Source organism: Prionailurus bengalensis, chromosome B2 (assembly GCF_016509475.1).
Source record: "Prionailurus bengalensis isolate Pbe53 chromosome B2, Fcat_Pben_1.1_paternal_pri, whole genome shotgun sequence".
In the NCBI taxonomy this organism is placed as follows: domain Eukaryota; kingdom Metazoa; phylum Chordata; class Mammalia; order Carnivora; family Felidae; genus Prionailurus; species Prionailurus bengalensis.
Window position 1 is genome coordinate 34007667 of NC_057349.1, and position 21852 is coordinate 34029518.

Consider the following 21852-nt stretch of genomic DNA (forward strand, 5'->3'; position numbering starts at 1 on the left):
AAATGAGGGAGTGAGTTGTGCATATGATCTTGGGAAGAGAATTCCAGGCAGAAGGAAGGTAAGTGTTTTTGGCTTGGTGGTGTGTGGGACCTGGTAAAGACTTTGGCATTCATTTTGAGGGAAGTCACTGCAAGGTTCTGAAAAGAGCCTCCAGGGCTCACATTTAAAAGGATCGCTCTGATGGCTGTGTTGACAACAGTGTGTAGGGGGCACAGGCACGGAGAGCCAGGAGGCTACTGCAGCCATCCAGGTGAAGCCTTGGGGGCGTGGACCAGACAGAGGTATGTGGAGTAATTCTCATTCTGTGAAAAGCTTTTTCCCATTCTTACCAGTCAGTGCTAAGCTTGACTTCACTTTTTTCTCAAAGGTTATCATAATATTCTAGAAGTGATATCCTCCTAGAGTATGAACCATTGGGTACAGGATACCACAGGAAATTTGAAGTATTAAATAGATAAATAAATAAACCTATTAAAGTGGTTTCAAGCATGCATAGTTTTTGCCTCAACAATCTTCAACGTTCCTGTTTACACAGTATATGGCTCTAAGTACGTGTCATTTATGCACAAAGCATTCTACTGTAGATTTTTATAAGCTATCCATTAAAATAATGCCCTTCCCCAAATTCTTAACTGGGTAAACAACTATATTAACATGACAGTATAGGGCTGCCTAGGTGGCTCAGTGATCTCACTTCGGCTCAGATCATGATCTCACAGTTCATAGGTTTGAGCCCTGAATCTGGCTCTGTGCTGACAGCAGAGCCTGCTTCAGATCCTGTCCCTCCTCTCTGCCCCTCCCCCACTTGTGCATATGCACACACAAGTGTGAGCTCTCTCCCTCAAAAATAAATAAAACCTTGGGGCGCCTGGGCGGCTCAGTCGGATAAGCGTTCAACTTCAGCTCAGGTCATGATCTCGCGGTTCGTGAGTTCGAGCCCTGTGTCGGGCTCTGTGCTGACAGCTCAGAGCCTCGAGCCTGCTTCAGATTCTGTGTCTCACTCTCTCTCTGCCCCTTCCCTGCTCATGCTCTGTCTCTGTCTGTCTCAAAAATAAAAAAAATTTTTTTAAAAAATTAAAAAAATAAAAATAAAAATAAAACCTTAAAAAAAAAAACCCTTAAAAACAAACAAACAAAAAACCCAACATGACACTATATACACCAAAACCCCTTTAAGGGATGCCTGGGTGGCTCATTCATTTAAGCATCTGACTCTGGCACAGGTCATGATCTCACGGTTTGTTAGTTCTTAGTTTGAGCACCACATCACGTGAGCTCAAGTCCTGCTCTGGGCTCCATACTCTCTCTGTCTTTCCCCCTCTCTCTGTACCTCATGCGATTCTCTCTCCCTCCTTCCCTCTTAAAAGTAAATAAACTAATTAATTAAAAATTAAAAAAAACAAAAACAAAAACACTCTTTAAAAAAGAGCCCCAACTTTGACTCAGCAATTTTATGTGTGGCACACAACCTAAGGACAACCACAAAAAGATTGAAGAGTGAAGATGCTCACCACAAAGAGCTATCAAAAATGTGTAGAAACTAGAGTACATTAAGGAAAGCTACACAACCAACTGAATTTGATGCAAATATCTGGTTAACAAAGAAAAGTGTCCAAAATGTTAGGTGCATTCAAAGGTTACAATTAATAAGTTAGATGCCAATTTTGAAAATAAGGGGGAAGTATGAACATAAGGGTTGTGAGTCTGAAAGTGGGTAAAAATTCAGATAAAACAAGATTGGCCAGTAGTGAACATTACTGAATCGGGGTGACAGGTACCTGGAGTGGGAGTGGAGACTGTTTTATTATACCATTCTCTCTACTTTTGTAAATATATTTGAACTTTTCCGTAATAAAAGGTTAAGAAGAAAGTGAAAAAATATGCACCAAAATGTTAACTGGCAACCTGGGTACAGAACTACAGATATTTTCTTCCTTAGCACAATTAAAGTCCAAATTCTCATTCACTCATAGTCACTATTCAAAATAGTCTAGTCAATGCCATTCAAAACATAGCATTAAGGAGGCACCTGGGTGGCTCAGTCGATTAAGAGTCCAACTTTGGCTCAGGTCATGATCTCACGGTTTGTGAGTTCAAGCCCCATGTCAGGCTCTGGGCTGACAGCTGAGAGCTCAGAGCCTGGAGCCTGCTTTGGATTCTGTGTCTCCCTCTGTCTCTTCCCCTCTCCCGCTCATGCTCTGTTTTTCTCTCTCTCAAAAATAAACTTAAAAAATTCAAACAAACAACACACAGCACTAAGAGAAGTTTAACTTACCACCCAGCAGGCATTTCCAAGATCGGCAATTTTCACCTGGAGCTTTTCTGCATTTTTTGGCTCAAGGGGATTAACAAGAAAATTTCCAGCAGTGGATTTTCCTATAGACAATAGGCATCATCAGTAACACTGGTTAGTGAACACAGAAATACCCAAAGACTAATAAAACTCTCTGAAGTAATATACTCGGGCCCTTGACTGGCAACCTACACTCTAAATTTTCTAAGATAAAAAAAACAACATCCTCAGTTTATGGAATTAAAACCTACCTCTGCCTTCAGGGCAACAAAATGCTGTGTATCCACTACATTGACCAATACAGTTCAAAATTAGCTAAAAATTTACACACGGAAGGTAACCTGGTGCCTGCCATAAAGCTTTATGCATAAAAACAATGGTACTTTAAGTTTAGAAATTCATGAATATGCTATTCAGGGAAGGGTACTGGGGAAGTATGTCTGCACAGGTACCTTTGTTGTCCAATGGTCCATTTTGTTCTTGTTCTTGCTCATCTTCACAGGGTATCTCTGCCCGAATGCTTTCTTGAAGCTGGCTGATATCCTGTTCACTGAATGACTGGTCTACATTTGGTGAAGACTGGCACATCATGGTATCTGACACCTCAGAGGTTATAGGTGTACAAGAGTCTGTTTCTTGAGATGTGCTGCTGTCTCCATTTTGGGAGCTTAGGAAACTAGGTTCCTGCTTCAAATTTTGGACATCACAGTCATTAGCATTATGTAGATCCTCTTTAAGCCTCAATGTTTCTTTATTATTGTTCTCAGTATAATTAACGATTTCAATTACTCCATTGCAATTAATCTCTGCTGCACCACCCTCTACACCACGTTCCATATGTGTCTGATCCTGGTTAATGGTACTTGACTCTTCTAAGGAACAAACAGACAAAAAGGATGTATGTGTATGTGTATGAGTGAAAGAACAAAAAAATTTCTCCATAAGATTAAAACGTTTTCTAGAACTTACACAGGGTGACATAAAAACATGACTGAACATCTAAAACCTATTTATGGAAGGACAAAGATCTTCTTATCCTTACTCAATTGCAAAATGAAGTCTATGTTGCATTTCCATAGAAAAGTCAGAAATTACATTTGAATATTACCTGCCTACCATTTATGAAAGTTCTGTACTCTTACTGTATAAGGACACCCCCAGAGATGTGCTTTATGCATGAAACCATTATATTATAGAACAATGATAAATTAATGTTAAAGTAAATTTTTGTGTATGCTCTATTTATACCAAGTTTTTCTTGGGTCATTTTATTAGGTGGGTTCTCTTTCAAGGGTCTTTCAACAGGACTCTCTGATTCTTCTTGCTTGTTTGGTCTTTTTTGCCCAGGGCCCGACTCTTTCTCCATTTCCTCAATTTCCTGCATTCGCTTCTCTAGTAATTCTGCCTGGCGCTTCTGCTTCTTCTTCAATTTCTTCTTCTTATTCTTTGACATTTTGTCAGCCTGGGCGGAGATTACAAACAGATAAAGCCTTCAGGTGGCTAATCCATTACCCCCAGTTGGAGATAACTGTTAACTTTAATATTTCCTGATTAAATTTCACTCTTTCCCTAACATAGCACTTAAGTTTCTCATTAACGTAAACAATGTGGATACTCTTATGAAACCAAATAAAAACAAAATTAACAATAAATCTTGGTCCTCTGATCAGTCTGTGGGGCTGGCTTACTCTCAGGCACACTCAAGTCCGTAGAAGCCTCACCAGTACAAACTTGTTAAAGATGCATGGGAATTTATTGGAAAAAATTATAGAAGCGCAGGAATATTTTCTTTGTTTTTCAAACTCTAAACAAACCGTGATCTCTAACAGAAAAATCCCTACCCACTGCCCACAGATCAGAATTAAACATAGAAACACCTTATACTTACTGGTTTAGGCTGGGGCGCAGTACTGACTGAAAAGAAAAGAAAATCAAGTAAGAATCCTGGTATTTGGCAGGCAACATAAGTTTATGCTGTAAAGGACACTGCTGTTTTAAAGCAACTTTGGTAGAAGTACCATTTTTAAAAAAAATAATGCATATACAAGTTGACAAACTTAAAATAAGCTTAAATAAATTAAATTCTTCTCCAGATAAAATCCAAGTCCCCATTTCTGGTTTTCCATTATTACTGCTGCAAAAATCTCATTCCCATGTATGTTTAAAATAGAAAATGACAGACAACTACCTACCCCCTTACTCCCATCCAGGAATCCCATCTCTACTTCCTCCCCTTGGCACTGGTCTGTTTTAAAAGGAGCACAGCACCAAGAGCTAGAGTCATACAGCATGTTATGGATATTAGTTTAGCTTAGGTGGGAGGTAGAATCTTAAAAATTTTTTTGAAAGGGGTACCTGGGTGGCTTAGTCAGTTAAGTGTCCGACTTGGCTCAGGTCATGATCTCACGGTTCATGGGTTCGAGCCCCACATCCAGCTCTGTGCTGACCGCTCGGAGCCTGGAGCCTGCTTCAGATTCTGTGTCTCCCTCTCTCTGCCCCTCCCCAGCTCACACTCTGTTTCTCTCTCAAAAATATTAAAAAAAAAAAAAAAATTTTTTTTTAAGAAGCCACACAAGGTAAAATTTCCCTCAACTATTCTTTTTTTTTTTTTTTCCCCAACGTTTATTTATTTTTGGGACAGAGAGAGACAGAGCATGAACGGGGGAGGGGCAGAGAGAGAGGGGGAGACAGAATCGGAAGCAGGCTCCAGGCTCTGAGCCATCAGCCCAGAGCCTGACGCAGGGCTCGAACTCACGGACCACGAGATCGTGACCTGGCTGAAGTCGGACGCTTAACCGACTGCGCCACCCAGGCGCCCCTCCCTCTTAACTATTCTTAAGTGTACAGTTCAACAGCGTTAATTATATTCACATTGTTGTGCAATATTACTAGAACTTTTCCATTTTGGAAAAATGAAACTCTATGCCCATCAATTAACTTCTCATTTCCCCCTTCTTTAGTCTATCTTTTTAAAGAAAGCCTATGTTAACTGATAATTCAGCTTAAAATTCCTCAAAACTAAAAGTTCCTCAAATATAATAAAACTACTAATATTAAAATCTATACCCCAAATGGCAAAAGATCATCATAATCATAGTCATCATTTAATTAGCACATAATACTGTGTGGCACCCTACTAAATGCTTTCACATGGAACTAATCCCAAGAACTCCTGCCAAGAGGGAAAAGGAAGTCAAGAACTCCCTCAGGGCACCCAAGCCAATGATGAAGCCCAGGACTCAAACCAGGTCTGTCCACTCCAATGCCTAAACTCAAGTTCTTGATAGCAAAGTTATCTTGCCCCTGCACAGTTCACGGATCTATAAGCAAGCATGTATCATCATGGTAAGAGGTAAACACATAACAAATGGCCACTGAATCACAAGGGAAAACATTTTAAAACAAGAACATGAATTAGCTTTTAAAGTATACAAAATATCTGTACCTAAAAGACACAATCTCTAGACTTCTTTCTACAGGAGAGTGATACTGAGAATTAAAAAAGTCTTTTGAAGGCTGAGATTATTTCTTACACATAAATACTTACCATATATTATCGTTAAAGGAATGCGTGGTGCCTTACTTAACTACTGGTAATAGAACAAAACTAGGAACTTCTCTTAACTTCTAATGAGACCAAAGTCCTCAAAGAAAACATACCCGCAGACCCAGAGGGTGGAGGAGCTCCAGATCGCTGCCACTCTGTTGCTTCTGCAGCCAATCTTCGGATGTACTGCTCATTCACTGACAACAAGATGTTTTCTGGTTTAATGTCAGTGTGGATGATACGGCACTTGGTGTGTAAATAATCCAGACCCTGTAACACCTGGATGGGAATAGAGCAGTAGACTTGCAAACACAGAATACAAGTCTTTCTGGAGAAGGAAGAAATCACAATACAACATTTAAAAAAATAAAGATATAAAAACAATATGGTAGTTTTCAACAGAGAATAAAGCATTTTTAATAAAGCACAAACTTCCCCAGAAAGATTACTTGTAAACTATGAACAAAGGTCAGTGTTTATTTATAATAAAAAGTTTCAAGTGTTAAAAAGCTAATTCTATTTGGAGGTATTTAAAGAAGTACATAAAGACCAAGAATAAAAGTCAATATGCCCTTTGAGTGTTAAAATATAGGTGATGAAAGAGATTTAGATATCTCTTAATTCACATTTCCTCGTTGATAAAGAACTGAGGTCTTTTGATTCCTAGCTTGGAGCTCTTTCCACAAAAACACATTATCCAAACAAATTATTTGCCCCTTGAAGTATTAATATTTGCCTGAGAGTGAACTTCTTTACTATATATTGAGAGTTATTTAAAATATTAGAAAATGCCCTTGAATGTTATATAAAGAGACAGTAATAATTTGACATAGCAATTTTCTATTAATACATAATCAATATTTGCAACCAGAACTTTCAAATTTTCAAAATCAGTCACTGAACACAGCTTGCCCTCTAATGACTATTATAGGAGATGAATCTGGGAGAAATGGGTTATTGCTAAAACATTTAAACACAGAATAAACACTAGGGACTGAATAAAACACTTAATTTTAGCAATTAAAAAAAATCCCTAGTTTTTAAAATAAAAACTCTATTGGATATAGAAAACTCCTGACACTTTAAGAATATAAAACAATCACCACAGAGAAAATACTAAGATACATACTTGTTGAATAATTTTTTTGACACAAGGCAGTGGGAGCCCTTGATAATTGGACTTGATGATCCACTTGAGCAGATGATGCCCTAAAACTTCAAACACCATGCAGATATCTAGGAATTTGTTAAGGAAGGGAAAAGGAAGCACAAAAGAAGAAAGAAGCAAGATAAAATGTGTCCCATCCCAATGAAATTGTTACTGTATTGTTCTTTTAGTAAAAAAGTTATAGAATATGACTAAAAAAATATCTAGCTGTTAATATTCTGAATTCCAAAGATTGTTTAATGCTTTAGTTACTCAAAACATCCAAGAAATGGAAAACTCTGGAGGGGGGGGGGCTGGTTATCGATAAAACTATGCACATTAAAACACTGAGTAGTAAAAGTGAAACACACTAGGCTTAAGTTGTTGCCTTTTCCCTGATGTAAAAACTAATGTCCAGGGTAACAACTTTTACTCTCACAGCCTCAAAGCAAGGAAAAATAACTTCTGCTTTAACTGCAGGAGATAATGTACCAAAACTTAACCTAAAAAAATGTGAATGCCAACAGTTTTTAAAAGTAGGAAACTGACTTGCTTTATGCTCTGTAGTTCACAAAACTAATCTTGATTCTAGTGCCACCGTGTGTTCTCATTACGTACACACATCCCAATCATCACAGCAGGAATAATTCCTCGAGCCAGTAGTGTGCAGGGCACTGCTGGGACTTAGTAGTAAGATGTTGCTACCTTGTACCTCTAGAAGTTTCTACATATGGGAAAGTTGAGCTATACATATGTCATAATGACCCAGTGCCCAGACTCTTCCTTTAAATAAGATTCTTTACTGAAGGAAAACCTGGGCTCCTTAAAGAAATGGCCAAATCCTGCGTGAACCTGGAAACCTTGCTGTGACAACAGTAATGGAACACGTCAAGAGGAACATGTCTTGACCTCAAGAGGATGCCACCGGTCAAGCTGAAAACATTTTTAAAAATGCAGTTATGGGGGCACCTGGGTAGCTCGGTCCAAATCTCAAGGTTTGTGGGTTTGAGCCTCGCATCAGGCTCTACTGACAGTGCAAAGCCTGCTTGGGATTCTCTCTGTCCCCCTCCCCTGCTCGTGCTCGCTCTCTCTCTTCCTCTTTCTCTCAAAATAAATAAATAAGCTTTAAAATTATTATGGATAAAATAATATATCTAAGGTTGGCCACAAAATTAGTAGGAGGTAGAGACAAAATAAGATTGGCGATGAGTTGGTAACTCCTAAAGTGGGTAATGGGTTTGTGGATATTCATTAAGCTACTCTACTTTTGTATATACAAAATCCAAATCGGGATTTTTAAAAATGTAGACTGCTTTAAAAAATCCAGAAAAACAGATTTTTAAATTATTCTCTTATGTTCCTAGTTTCAATCTTTTTATTTTATTATTTTAAGTAGGCTTTAGGCCCAGTGAAGAGCCCAACACAGGGCTTGAACTCACAACTCTGAGATGATCAAGACCTGAGTGAGCTGAGATCAAGAGTCAAAGGCTTAACCAACTGAGCCACCCAGGCACCCCCTAGTTTCAATCTTTGATTTGTTGAGAGAAGTATTACAATTTGACAATGGTATATGTATTTTTTGAGTGAGAGAGACAGAGAACAAACAAGCCAGGGAGAGGGATGGAGGGAGAGGGAAAGAGAGAAAGAGAGAAAGAAAAAGAGAGAGAGAGAGAGAGAGAGAGACAGAGAATTCCAAGCAGATTTGACACTCAGTGTAGAGCCCTATGTGGGGCTTAATCCCATGACCCCAGGATCATGACCTGATTAGAAATCAAGAGTTGGACACTCAACTGACTGAGCCACCCAGGCACCCATGACAATGTTTTTTTTGTTTTGTTTTTTTTACATTTATTTAGATGACAGAGTGAGACACAGTGTGAGCAGGGGAGGGGCAGGGAGAGAAAGGGACACAGAATCTGAAGCAGACTTCCAGGCTCTGAGCAAGCGTTCAGCACAGAGCCAGATGCGGGGCTTGAACCCACGAACCATAAGATCAGCACCTGAGCCTAAGTCGGACTGAGTCGGTGACTCAACCGACTGAGTCACCCAGGCAACCCGGACAATGGTATTTTAATTTGTAAGCAGTGATATAAAAAAGACCGAATATTTAAAACGTAAGAAACAAACAAACAAACAAAAAACTGGAAAAAATGATACATGAAAAAGTTTCTTCAGGAGATGGTGTAAAAAAAAAAAAAAATTGAGGGCTGAAAACTAAGAAGAGTTAGATTTAAGTAAGAGGAGCTAGGAAAAGAAGGAAAATCCATACTCGAAAAAAAGAAGTATCCTAAAGACATAGCAGGTCACATAGATGGCCATAACTGATACTCATTGGGTAATGTCAATAGTATATACAGACTCGCTGACCCTCTTTAATCAGTCCTCTATCCTTACTACTCAGGAAAGTAGAATGAACCAAGTATCCCGAAGTCTACATGATTAACTTTCCAGTTCAGGGCCCTTATATTTCAGTATGAGAAAGGGCAGTGCTCTGGAGATGCTCAGATGCAAAGAAAAATACAGATACACAGCTCCATGCAGACATGATTATGTGGTAAGCAGAGATGAGGGGCAGGAGAATAGCAACCCATTAACCCTTAACTCAGCACTCTGAATTTTATCCTTGTCAATCTCTAGTAGCAGCAAATAATGCAGTAGCCAAGACAGCTGGGAGACAAGTAGGAGGAAGGGCAGAGAGAAAACGGGCTAAGGACAAAGAGAAATAAATAAAACAGGGACTCGGTGCGTAAAAGTACAGAGAAACCATCTGGTAATATCCGGAAAGCATCTTGGAACTTGAAATTCAAATCCACGAAGATTTCAACAGTTAAAACAAAACACATATACACACAGAGTAAACCGTCTACAAAGTGACTGCAATAGACATAAGACCCTGTTTTAAAATGGATGATTCTTGGAGCAGTTTCCTTCAGAGATCAGGGGTATGTGATTTGTACTTCTCAAAGGGAATAACTTACAACTGAATTCAGAATGACAGATAAAAATCTTTTCACATCATCACCTGTTCTCTTATTCTCTCTTCTTGCTTCTCTGTTCAAATCTCTTACCATAGTCCACATGATAATACAGAACCATATGTAGCCCACCTCCTTAATAAAGGCCATAACTGGCAATTAATAATGTGTGTTAACAGAAGCAAAATATGCAGAGGTATAGGAGAAATGAGAGGTATGAAACGTCTTTCCTTTCACATTTTTAAATAGTTTATGAACAGGTAGTTTTAGACTCTCCAATCCAAGTGAGATTCTACATCTTTTATTCTGAAAAATCTGACAGGTCCTCATAAGCATGGCTATTGCAACGCCTCTTAACTCAGTGTATGTCACTCTGATATGAACTTATGTAAGAGAAAAATCAGCTAAGGTTCCTTCCAACTCTAAAAATTCTAAGAATCCAGATAAAAACATTAAACAAGTCAGTTTTTTCATCATGACAGAATGTGATCACATACCTGTTTAGATTCTAAGCATAACCCATGCACAGCCTCTTCCCTATTGAAGGCTGGGAGATAATAAAATGTGTTAAATTTTTCTTTACCCAGTGTTCATCATGAAAAATTACTTCCACTAAAATTTCTGTGCTAATTGATAAAACTTATAGAACCTTTATTAATACAAGGCTATTTTTTTAAAAAGCTTTTCTTTTGGGGCACCTGGGTGGTTGAGCTGGTTAAGCATCTGACTTCAGTCATGATGTCACGGTTCTTGAGCTCGAGCCCCATGTCAGGCTCTGTGTTGACCGCTCAGAGCCTGGAGCCTGCCGATTCTGTGTCTCCCTCTCCTCTCTCTGTCCCTCTCCCACTTGCACTGTCTCGCTCTCTCTCAAAAATAAATAAACAATAAAAAAACCAAACAAGTTTTTGTTGGTTTAATTTGCCTGTAAAGGGGAAAAAGCCTAAAGCAATACTCTGAAAAATCATAACATACAAAGATAAACATGATTCAATCTATGTTCAGAAGCTTACAATAAAACTAAGTAGTTTGCTTGTACTTTGCCTTGAAGAAAGAGACGAATGCTATTTATTAAATCTGGTTCCTTTCTTCGAGATAGGTTATTTCATGATTTATTTTCAAACAGGTTCTTAAAAGGATACGTGTTCCGTTAACTCCTGATATTTTAAAGTCATCTAGTAGCTGAACAACCATTTCTCTATTCGGATCATTAGGGTCTGAGTTACGAACCTGAAGTGAGAAAGACAGTATTTAGCAAAAGGAGAAGCATGGAAATAATCCCAATAGTTGGGGAGGGAATACCCGCAGCACATGTAACAATGGATTAACTACTCCCAAGAAAGGACTCATACAAATCTATGAGAAAAACATACTAAAATTTTAATAGCTCAAATAGACAAAGAAATAAACAGTTAACAAAAGGAAATACTACCAACATAGACTGTTGCTCTAATTCAACCATTTTTCTACTAAAAGTGTACCTCCCAAATTAATCACTGGTTATCAGGCCATGAGGAATTAAGGAGACTTTACAGGATGTAAACCAACCACAACATTCATCACACTGTTCATTCAGCTGACCTTCTCCGCCCCATAAAAAACCTTTCTCAATGAAGGAAGCAAACAGTACATTGATTTATTTTGGGGCACAAGCTCCTTATCTTGTCAGACTGGCACTTTGAAAATTACTCTCTTAGAGCTCTCCGGGTCTAACATGCTGACTTTACAAATGAAAACTCTAAGGCTCAGAAGAAATGAAGTGATGAGAGGGACGATATACTAGACTAGGGCTGGTCTTAAAGCCCAGGTTTTTGGAGTTTAAGCTCCTTCTACTACAATGACAGCTTCCTAATTTCTAGCAAAACCCAAAAGTTTTTTAAATAAAATTTACCTACATTTTCAGATATTAAGGGAATTAATAAAATGCTTATTTTATATTATATACAGTTTATAACATTTTAAAACATGAAACAGATGTTATAAACTTATTCACACAACTTTTAACCATAGTAGCAAAGTAAAACATTTTTTGGTGCTGTCTGGCAAATAAAACATGCTCTATAAACATTTTTGTTTGTTTGAAAGTTTTTTTCAGTGTTTACATGCAGAAAATTCCCATCACAGCATATTCCACCACTTCCAGTACCACACGCACAGAAGGTATATTGTCATCTTCCTCTACCTCTTTAAGGATATTGGAACTTTATGTCTTAATTTAATATAACTTTATGATGCTTTGCAGTTCACACATATGATCTAATACTCACTGATTTCAGCAACCGGATTTCATCTAGTGCTGTTTCAGTATAATGTTCAGCACTTTTAACTACTTTCATTGCCACAAACTTCTTCCCCCTAAGAAGCAAACACAGGCAGTTAAGACGAATGCCCTATCCTTACTTTAGGAAGGTAAGATTTAGTCATAACTAGGAGGCAATAAAAGTACAAATACTGATTCCATGTCTCCCTGTACTTAAACATAGGCTATTTCTATGGGGTCACGTGTACCTGTTAATGGATGGCACTAACTGGCCAGATTTCATTTACAGGAGGAAGAAAATCTGTTTTTGGGCAATGTCAGTCACCATACATTTTCTCTAAGTTAAAGTCTACCTTCTCAATGTCTCCTTGAATCCAAGTAAAACCATGAAATGGGAATAAATAAGGGGGAAAACCCCATTAAACCAGAAGTATTTTACATATCTGCATGTCAAAACCTCAAAGGTTAAAAGCTGTAACACTTTCCTATAAGAAGCCAAAAGAAATACTTGGGTGAAACCAAACTGATAAAAGAATAAATAAAGTGCACAGATCTCAAATACTGTCCCATCAAAGACAGACCATACACTTGTAGGTAAACCTCCAATGTTAATTACCTCTGATTTTTATATAGGAAAAATTGTGGACTGTACAGTCGAGCAAATCTCTTATCAAAACAAACTATAAGAAAATAATTTCACATAGGTTGGTCCAGGACATCATCTAAAAATTTAAATCCAGTAAAAAACAAAACAAAACAAAACAAAACCCTATGAATTTACATACCATACTTTTATGGAGTATTTGTAATGTTTGAATTTCTGAGTTCCCAGTGCCTTATGGATACTAATTTTGCCCCTAACATGCTTCTTCACCAGAGGAAAAGACAAATTTGCCCAAGAATATAAAGATTATCAACAACAAAATTCTGACCAAGAAATTGGTCTAGAGCTAGACTGAAGGCTGGATCATCTCTGGAAAATCAGACAAAAACACTTAGGCATCACTTAACTAATTCTTTTGCAGGACCACTACAACTTACTGAATATCCCATGATAACCACACTGTCGAAAAGTGTCCCCAGCCCAACTTTCGGATCACGTGATATCTCCCATTGAATAGATCTCCGATTTTCACAAGATGATAACCTCCTGGAAGAAACAACAGGGGGGGAAACAGTCACTTAAGCAGTAAGAAGGAAAAGGTATCTCATAATCCATTTTCTTTAAAAAAATTTTTTTTTTCAACGTTTTTTTATTTATTTTTGGGACAGAGAGAGAGCATGAACGGGGGAGGGGCAGAGAGAGAGGGAGACACAGAATCGGAAACAGGCTCCAGGCTCCGAGCCATCAGCCCAGAGCCCGACGCAGGGCTCGAACTCACGGACCGCGAGATCGTGACCTGGCTGAAGTCGGACGCTTAACCGACTGCGCCACCCAGGAGCCCCTCATAATCCATTTTCAACATCTATACAGTTTATCAAATAAAAATGGTTTCTCTATGTAACAAATTGAGAAGAAAATTGTAAGTCTGCCACACACAGCCACATACTAAACTCATGTTACAGCAAAACATCTTCGCAAGTAAGACTAATGATTTAGAGTAAGCAAGTGATGCTTTGTTGAACAACCAACAGCTACTTAAAAAAATAAGTCACTGTCAAACAAAAACAAGGTTACATATCACAATATTCTTGCCCCTCAGTAATCCAATAGATTTATCTAAATATATGAATGTTTAAAATAAAACATATTTATAGTTTCAGTCTCAGGATGTTCTTTTATGAAGGAGATTAATGAATTCCATCTATTTAGGAGCACCTGGGTGGCTCAGTTAAGTGTCTGACTCTTGATTTCAGTTCAGGTCATGATCTCATGGTTCAGGAGTTCGAGCCCCATGTCTGGTTCTGCACTGACTTTCTCTCTCTCTCTCTCTCTCTCTCTCTCTCTCCCTGTCTGCCCCTTCCTCGCTTGTGCATGCTCTCTCTCTCAAAATTAAAAAAAAAAAAAAAACCCTTAAAAAAAAAAAAAGAATTCCATTTATTTAACATTAAAAGAAAGAAAGAAAGAAAGAAAGAAAGAAAGAAAGAGAAAAGAAAAGAAAAGAAAAGGAAAGAAAAGAAAAAGAAAGAAAGAAAGAAAGAAAGAAAGAAAGAAAGAAAGAAAGAAAGAAAGGGAAAATAGAGAGTTTGCTCCCTTAAACAAAATAAAAACCAGGAAGGCCTGAAAGGCTGCCAACAGTGGCAGGAATCAAGGTATTTTTACATGTATCTTTGCTTGCTGAGAATAACACAAACTATGTTCTCCTAGATGGTAAGATACATTCTCTTGTAACTTGCCACCCAGAATCGTAGAAAGTCTCATAAAGAAACAAAAAAGCTATCAGGCAACTTTATGACACAGTTTAAGTATCTATAATTCCAGTTTAACTTACCTTAGCAAGCATTACTATGAGAAAAAAGTAATGAAAAGGTTTTTTGAAAAGCCTGTATACCAAATCTCATCACTGGTTATTTCTGGGTGATACAGCATTACAGACAGTTTTTATTTTCTTTTTAATATACTTCGGAAATTTTCTAAGGTAAATATGCACTATCATTTTGAAGGAGAAAGAAGGGTAAAAACAGATTTAACATAAAATCAAGCTTTAATAAATTAAATTGAACTGAGAGGAAATATTATTTCTTATACTTAGAGAAAAGGATGCGATAAGCAGAAAGCATCAAAACAGCTTACACTGACAGACCCAACATTCAAGTGAGAAATTGCACATACTCATGAGTCATGTCTTACTCGGTGTGTCCTTATCAAAGGCCTTACCTTTACAATAATCATTGGGATCTTCCTGCTCATCATCATCAGATCCCAGAATCTCCTCTTCCTGCTCTGGTAGATCACTTTCCGAGTGGGGAGCAGAGCCTCGGTGCTGAGTTTCAGATCTAAGAAACACAAACATGTTCATTCCATACGGACAGAATAAAACAGGACATTAAGAAAATGGCATTATCAAAATGTCTCCCCACTTAACAGATAATATAAACAGAACACTATCTAGTGGTGGCCTACGAAAATATTAACTATCACTTTACCTGATGTTAGGAAAATAATACTTTTTATATAAAAAGTCAGTACATGATTAAATAAAATCTGGGAAACACAAGTACAAAGGGAAAAAATTACTTGAGACTCAATACCCAAAGAAAATTGCCAATAAAATTACATTTTCTTTCAATATTTTCCTGTATTTTTATGAAAATATGTATCTGTAATCACACACTATACAAATTTGCATCCTGCTTTTCCTATTATAAACTTTTCTCTTTATTCCTATGCAATCTCTTAAATCCACATATTTCCCTTAGACATATCACCACTTACTTTGGCACGTTCTGCTCACTCAGCTGGACATTTAACCTTGTTTCTAATTTTTTACCACTAAAAATAAAGCCAATGAGTAATTCTTGGATAATCTTTATTCTGCATTTAGAATTATTTCCCTAAAGTTAAACTACCAGGTAAGGATAAAAACATTCTCCCTATTTATAAAAAATAACATGATAAATATTGAAAAATTGGAAAATAATTACTTTGTTTTAAAACACTGCTACTCTGAACAAATTAAGATTTTAAACTACTTCTTTCCAGTCTGTGGCCATAACTGGCTTTTAGGATTATTATTTAAGACTTTTCTAAAGGGGTTGTAACTGAATTATATCTCCTCACATATATGGGCTTCTGGTACTTAAGTATTACCAGGTTTGGAAAGCTTAGCTTCTTTGATAGGTAAAAATGGTCTCTCATTAAAAATTTAAAAAATTTGGGGCGCCTGGGTGGCGCAGTCGGTTAAGCGTCCGACTTCAGCCAGGTCACGATCTCGCGGTCTGTGAGTTCGAGCCCCGCATCGGGCTCTGGGCTGATGGCTCAGAGCCTGGAGCCTGTTTCTGATTCTGTGTCTCCCTCTCTCTCTGCCCCTCGCCTGTTCATGCTCTGTCTCTCTCTGTCCCAAAAATAAATAAACGTTGAAAAAAAAATTTAAAAATTTAAAAAATTTTACTAATTCCTTCCTCTACATGCCAATCAATTAGTTATATCAAAATTTCTGTGCACTGAAAGGTTCGGAGGCAAAAAGACTTAGATTTACACTCAGGCTGACACTTAGTAGCTGACAGCTAAATATAAAGCTCTAAACAAAATAAGCAAGGTACAAAACATTCCTTCCAGTGGCTGCAGGAAAAGGAATTTTAACCCCCATTTTCAATATTTTATTTACCTTTTTATCAATCGGATTGTCTTTTCAAAACAAAAAAATTTTATGTTTTTCATTGTTTATTAAAAAGTGTCTTTTTTAATTTTAATTTTTTTCAATATATGAAATTTATTATCAAATTGGTTTCCATACAACACCCAGCGCTCATCCCAAAAGGTGTCCTCCTCAATACCCACCCCCCCATCAACCCTCAGTTTGTTCTCAGTTTTTAAGAGTCTCTTATGCTTTGGCTCTCTTCCACTCTAACCTCTCCCCCCCCCCCCCCTTTTTTTCCTTCCCCTCCTCCATGGGTTTCTGTTAAGCTTCTCAGGATCCACATAAGAGTGAAAACATATGGTATCTGTCTTTCTCTGTATGGCTTATTTCACTTAGCATCACACTCTCCAGTTCCATCCACGTTGCTACAAAGGGCCATATTTCATTCTTTCTCATTGCCACGTAGTAAAAAAGTTTCTTAATGTTTATTATTTATTTTTGAGAGACAGAGAATGAGCAGGGGAGGGGCAGAGAGCAAGGGAGACACAGAACCCAAAGCAGGCTCCAAGCTCTGAGCTGTCAGAGCCTGACACAGGGCTAGAACTCATGAACCATGAGATCATGACCCGAGCTGAAGTCAGATGCTTAACCGACTGAGCCACCCAGGTGCCCCAACAACAAAAAAATTTTAATAGCAAAACAAGTTATATGGGTTATTGAGACAGAAGACATACCTTGGCAAGCAACACTTAATGATTCAGATTAGATTTTTGGTGACCTTTCCAACCTGCCTCACTTCTTGACACTTTTGGTCTTCCAGGACACAAAGCAGCTATAAAACTACATGATTCAATGTGTTCATTTTTAGTGAAAATGTGTCTTTGGAAAACTTAATTAAGAACTACCCGGCCCAACTTCCTAGATAGAAATAATGAGTCTGAATGAATATTCCTAAAATTCAGATCAAAATGAATTTCTACAACAGATCTCTAATTTCAAATTTGTTGCCTTTTACAATTAAAATTACAATTTGACTGGGGTGCCTGGTTGGCTCAGTCAGATAAGTGTCTGATTCCTGATCTCAAGGTCATGAGTTCAAGCCTTGTAGTGGGCTCCACACTGGAAGTGGAGCCTACTTAAAAACAAAAAGCAAAAAACAAACGAACAAAAATTACTATATGATTTTAAGAAGAACGAAAATTGTGAAAAATTTGAAAAGTAGTGAGGTATAAGTGAAAACCAGACATAAAAATGCTGGAATATTAGAATTCTACAAATATCATGGGATTCGTTATGTTAAAAATTGTTTTTTAAAGATTTGAATATTCTTGGAAGCAAATACATTTGTGAACAGAAGTTTTTAGTTATAAAACTGTACATTAAATAGCATTCCCAGTTAAAGGATTTATGATTGAATTATAGACTGCAAGTCACAATGAGAAATGCAAGACTCTACCCTGAGACATGTGTTGACACAGAAGAAACTCTCTTCTGATTCTAAAACAATACAGAAAGAGACCACCTAAGAAAAAAATCCTACTTTAACTTTAAATATCATTTTAAAAATATGCTAAATTTATATATAAGTATTAATTTCAAATAGAGAAGGTCTTAATGTTTAGTCATCTCTCTGTGGCAGATGTCCTGTTCCTTCAGTCCCAGAGTCTTCCTCTGTCTTGATTTACTTCTTCATTTCCATAGTGCATATTATTGGTAATTTCTGAAGAATGAGTGCATGGGAGGTAAATTTGTTAAGATCTCTCCTATTATTTTATCCTCACTCTTGACTGCCAGTCTGAGTAAAAAATAAATGCTCTGTTGCCTTCTAGCTTTCAGTGGTGCTGACAAATCCAATCAATGCCTTCCCATTTCTGAGTCTCCAAACAGGGATTGTTTTTTCTCCCTGGAAGGAAGAAATCTTATTTTTAAAGAATTTTCTATTTTTTTTTTAATTTTATTTTTTAAACGTTTTTAATTTGATTTTTTTGAAAGACAGAGACAGAATGCAAGCAGGGGAAGGGCAGAGAGAGAGGGAGACACAGAATTCAAAGCAGGCTCTAGGCTCTGAGCTGTCAGCATAGAGCCCGATGTGGGGCTCGAACCCATGGATGAGAGATCATGACCTGAGCCAAAGTCAGATGCTCAACCAACTGAGCCATCCGGGCGCCCCAAGAATTTGCTCTTTAATTCCCATATTCTGAAATTTCCTGAATGGCTTTTTGAAAATCTAACTTGCTAAGTACTTTCTGTATCAGTACTTACAAAGTAGAGATTCATTTAGTTCTGAGAAAGTTTCCTATAGTTCAATGTAAATATAATCCTCTGTCTATTCTCTCTGGAACTCTTTTTTTTCCCCCCAGATGCAGGACCCTCTGGCTTACTACATTAATTTCCTTACATTTTCTATCTCTTTAGATCTTGTTCCATTTTCAACACTTATCCTTCTAACTTGTGTTGTCTGTTACATTTCTACCATATTTTTAATTTCCTAAACTTTGGTCTTTTTTGGTTTTTTTATTAAAGTAAACTCTGTGGGGTTTGAACTCATGACCCTGAGATCAAGAATCATACGCTCTAGGGGCGCCTGGGTGGCTCAGTCGGTTAAGTGTCCAACTTCAGCTCAGGTCATGATCTCGCAGTTCATGAGTTCGAGCCCCATGCTGAGATCTGTGCTGACAGCTCAGAGCCTGGAGCCTGCTTCAGATTCTGACTCCCTCTCTCTCTGCTCCTCCCCTGCTCATGCTCTCTTATCTCTCAAAAAAGAAATAAACGTTTTAAAAAAATTAAACAAACAAACAAAAAAGAAGCTTAAGCTCTACCAGCTGAGCCAGCCAGGTGCCCCTTTTTTGCTCTTAATGTTCCTTTTTTACAGACTCCTGCACAGTTTCAATGATGCACTGTAATCTTTTACCTTAAGGATACTATTTATAGTTTTAAGTTTCCTTCTGATCCTTGCATCATCTTGGCTTTCTCAAACTGCCCATGTTTTACTAATGCCATACTTTTTACATATGATGTCCCTCAAGGAATATCAAACAACTGAAAAAAGTCTGTCATAAAAAGACAAAAAACAAAAAAACAAAAAAAGAAATTTTGAGGAAAGAGACAGTTACTAATAGATAATGAGGATGATGACATGATTAAAGAATTCAGAATCACTGTTAACTTTTATTGATGATGGGTGTTAAGAGAAAAAAAAATCGGAAGAAATGTTACAGAAAGAAATTTCAGCTTATTAATATTAGGAACTGAAACCCATTCTTCCTGGAACAAAAAAAGGAGAGTTCTAAAATAATTTCAGTCTGTGCCTTTAAACTCTTCATACCTACACTTCACGTCTCAAATATTTGCTATTCATGTTCAGAAGAAAGAAATTATGTCAGCACTTTAAAGCATATAAAATTTAACCCAATACATTTACAAAATCTCGAATAAATTGAAACAGACAACAGATAAAATTTTAATAGCAGTATGATTTCAAGAGCCAAATAATTTGTAACCTGATCAAAAGAGCAATAATGTTAGAAATAAGAATATACTTGGCCAGAATACAGAATGAAGCCAAGGCAAAAATCTATGAAGAAGGCAGAAAGTACTGGAAAAGTGTGACAGTTGCCGAAACCAAGAGGTGGACGCTTAACTAACTGAGCCAACCAGGTGCCCCCTGCTGCCATTTCTAAGGATCTTTCAATTCAGATTCCATTCCTGGTATAATTCTCATTCCTAACCATCCTTCACCCCAATCACTAATCACCCAAATAGATAGTAAAAACAAAGTGCCAAACAAAAACTTACTGTCTTTGTGAGCAAATACTATATATTGATAATTGCCATGAAGAATATGCTACTTATGAGTTTTTACTTAAACATTTCAGGAACTTACATATTCACATGAATGAACTACGTGAACTTCCCATCCCCTGCCTTTTTTTTTTTTTTTTTTTTTAAACCAAGTCTATTAGTAACCCAACTAAATTGGTTTATAACCTCCTAGCAGGTTGGGCTTGAAAAAAACTATCCTAGAATTATTTTTAATTTCTTTAGTGAGATAGAATTCACATGCCATAAATTCACCAATCTAAAGCACATAGATCAGTGGTTTTAGTATATTCACAGAGCTGTACAATCTCACCACAATCTAAATTTAGGACATTTTCATGACTCCCACAAAAAACACTAATCCCATTAGCAGTAACTCACCATTACACCTTTCCCTTAGACTCTGAAAGCCATTAATCTACTTTCTGTCTCTATGAATTTGCCTATTTTGGACACTTCACGTAAGTGGAACCACTCAATGTGTGGTCTTCTCTGACTTCTTTCACATAGCATGTTTTCAAGGTTCATCCCATGTTGTAGGATGTAGCAGTTCTTCATTACTTCTTATGGACGAATAATATTCCATTATGTGGATAAACACATTTCATTTATCCAGTCATCAGTTGATGGACATTTGGGTTGTTTCCATTTTTTGGCTATTATGAGTCATGCTGCTATCTTGATTTAAAGAGGAAATGAAATTTAAAATTTCAAAGTATTTAGAAATGAGTGCATTACATGTTAAAATCTGTGACACTCAGTTTCACCCAAGAGAAATATTTGTAACCTTGACTATACCAATTATAAAACAAAAGCTGTTATTAAATAAAGAGCTAAAAACAAAAACAGAAGGAGTAAGAATTTTAAGCTCCAAATCACAAGTTAATTATTTGTAAAAGATGAATAAGATAAGGCTTTAGGGAAATAAATTAAAAAAAAAAATCCTGTAATGATGTAACAGTAATGGAAATCCATATCCTAAAAAAGGCAACAAAAGTCCAGTTTTCAGGTCAAGTGCTACTACATTTTCAAAGCAGGGTTATTGGATAGCTTTCTTTTTATAAATGTTCCAGTACATCCTAAGAATTGCAAAAGGTCTCCACTTCGAGATCACTGGCTTAACCCTGACTTCCAAGGCTGCGAAGAAAGACACACACATGTATACAATGCACATACAAACAACCAATAGAAAACTATTGGTTTAGACTGTCTATTAGTCTGTCTTTTCAATGAGCTTTATGTAAAACTACCGAGTAACATTCACAAGCAAATTTTTATAAAAGGATAAGCCAAACAAAAATAAATCTATTACTGTCATTCATTACTAAATATATGTACAGAAGAAAAGAACACAAAAATTATGAAAATGTCAGACAAAACTCAAGATGCATTTGGGATCGAAATCCTTGATAAACTAGGAAAAAGGTGGAGAGAAACTTACTTAACTTAAAGGTATCTACTAGAAACCCATAGAAATATTACATACATAGTTCTACAAATCAGAAGATCTTCATTACAGTAAAACAGTTTTATGGTACTTTTCGAAGTTGTACTGGCAGTCTTAGATGATAAT

At 37.0% G+C, this 21852-nt stretch overlaps 1 protein-coding gene across 1 annotated transcript in view; it reads right to left on the minus strand.

Moving 5' to 3' along the window:
* The window catches only part of SRPK1 (SRSF protein kinase 1), an 82591-nt gene that overhangs the window by 20118 nt on the left and 40621 nt on the right, over positions 1 to 21852 (minus strand). Inside the window, 10 exon segments of the mRNA XM_043592967.1 lie at positions 2276 to 2376; positions 2746 to 3165; positions 3542 to 3755; positions 4182 to 4207; positions 5954 to 6119; positions 6970 to 7076; positions 11102 to 11189; positions 12227 to 12314; positions 13261 to 13369; positions 15038 to 15156. Of these exon segments, the coding sequence (XP_043448902.1) occupies positions 2276 to 2376; positions 2746 to 3165; positions 3542 to 3755; positions 4182 to 4207; positions 5954 to 6119; positions 6970 to 7076; positions 11102 to 11189; positions 12227 to 12314; positions 13261 to 13369; positions 15038 to 15156 (1438 nt within the window).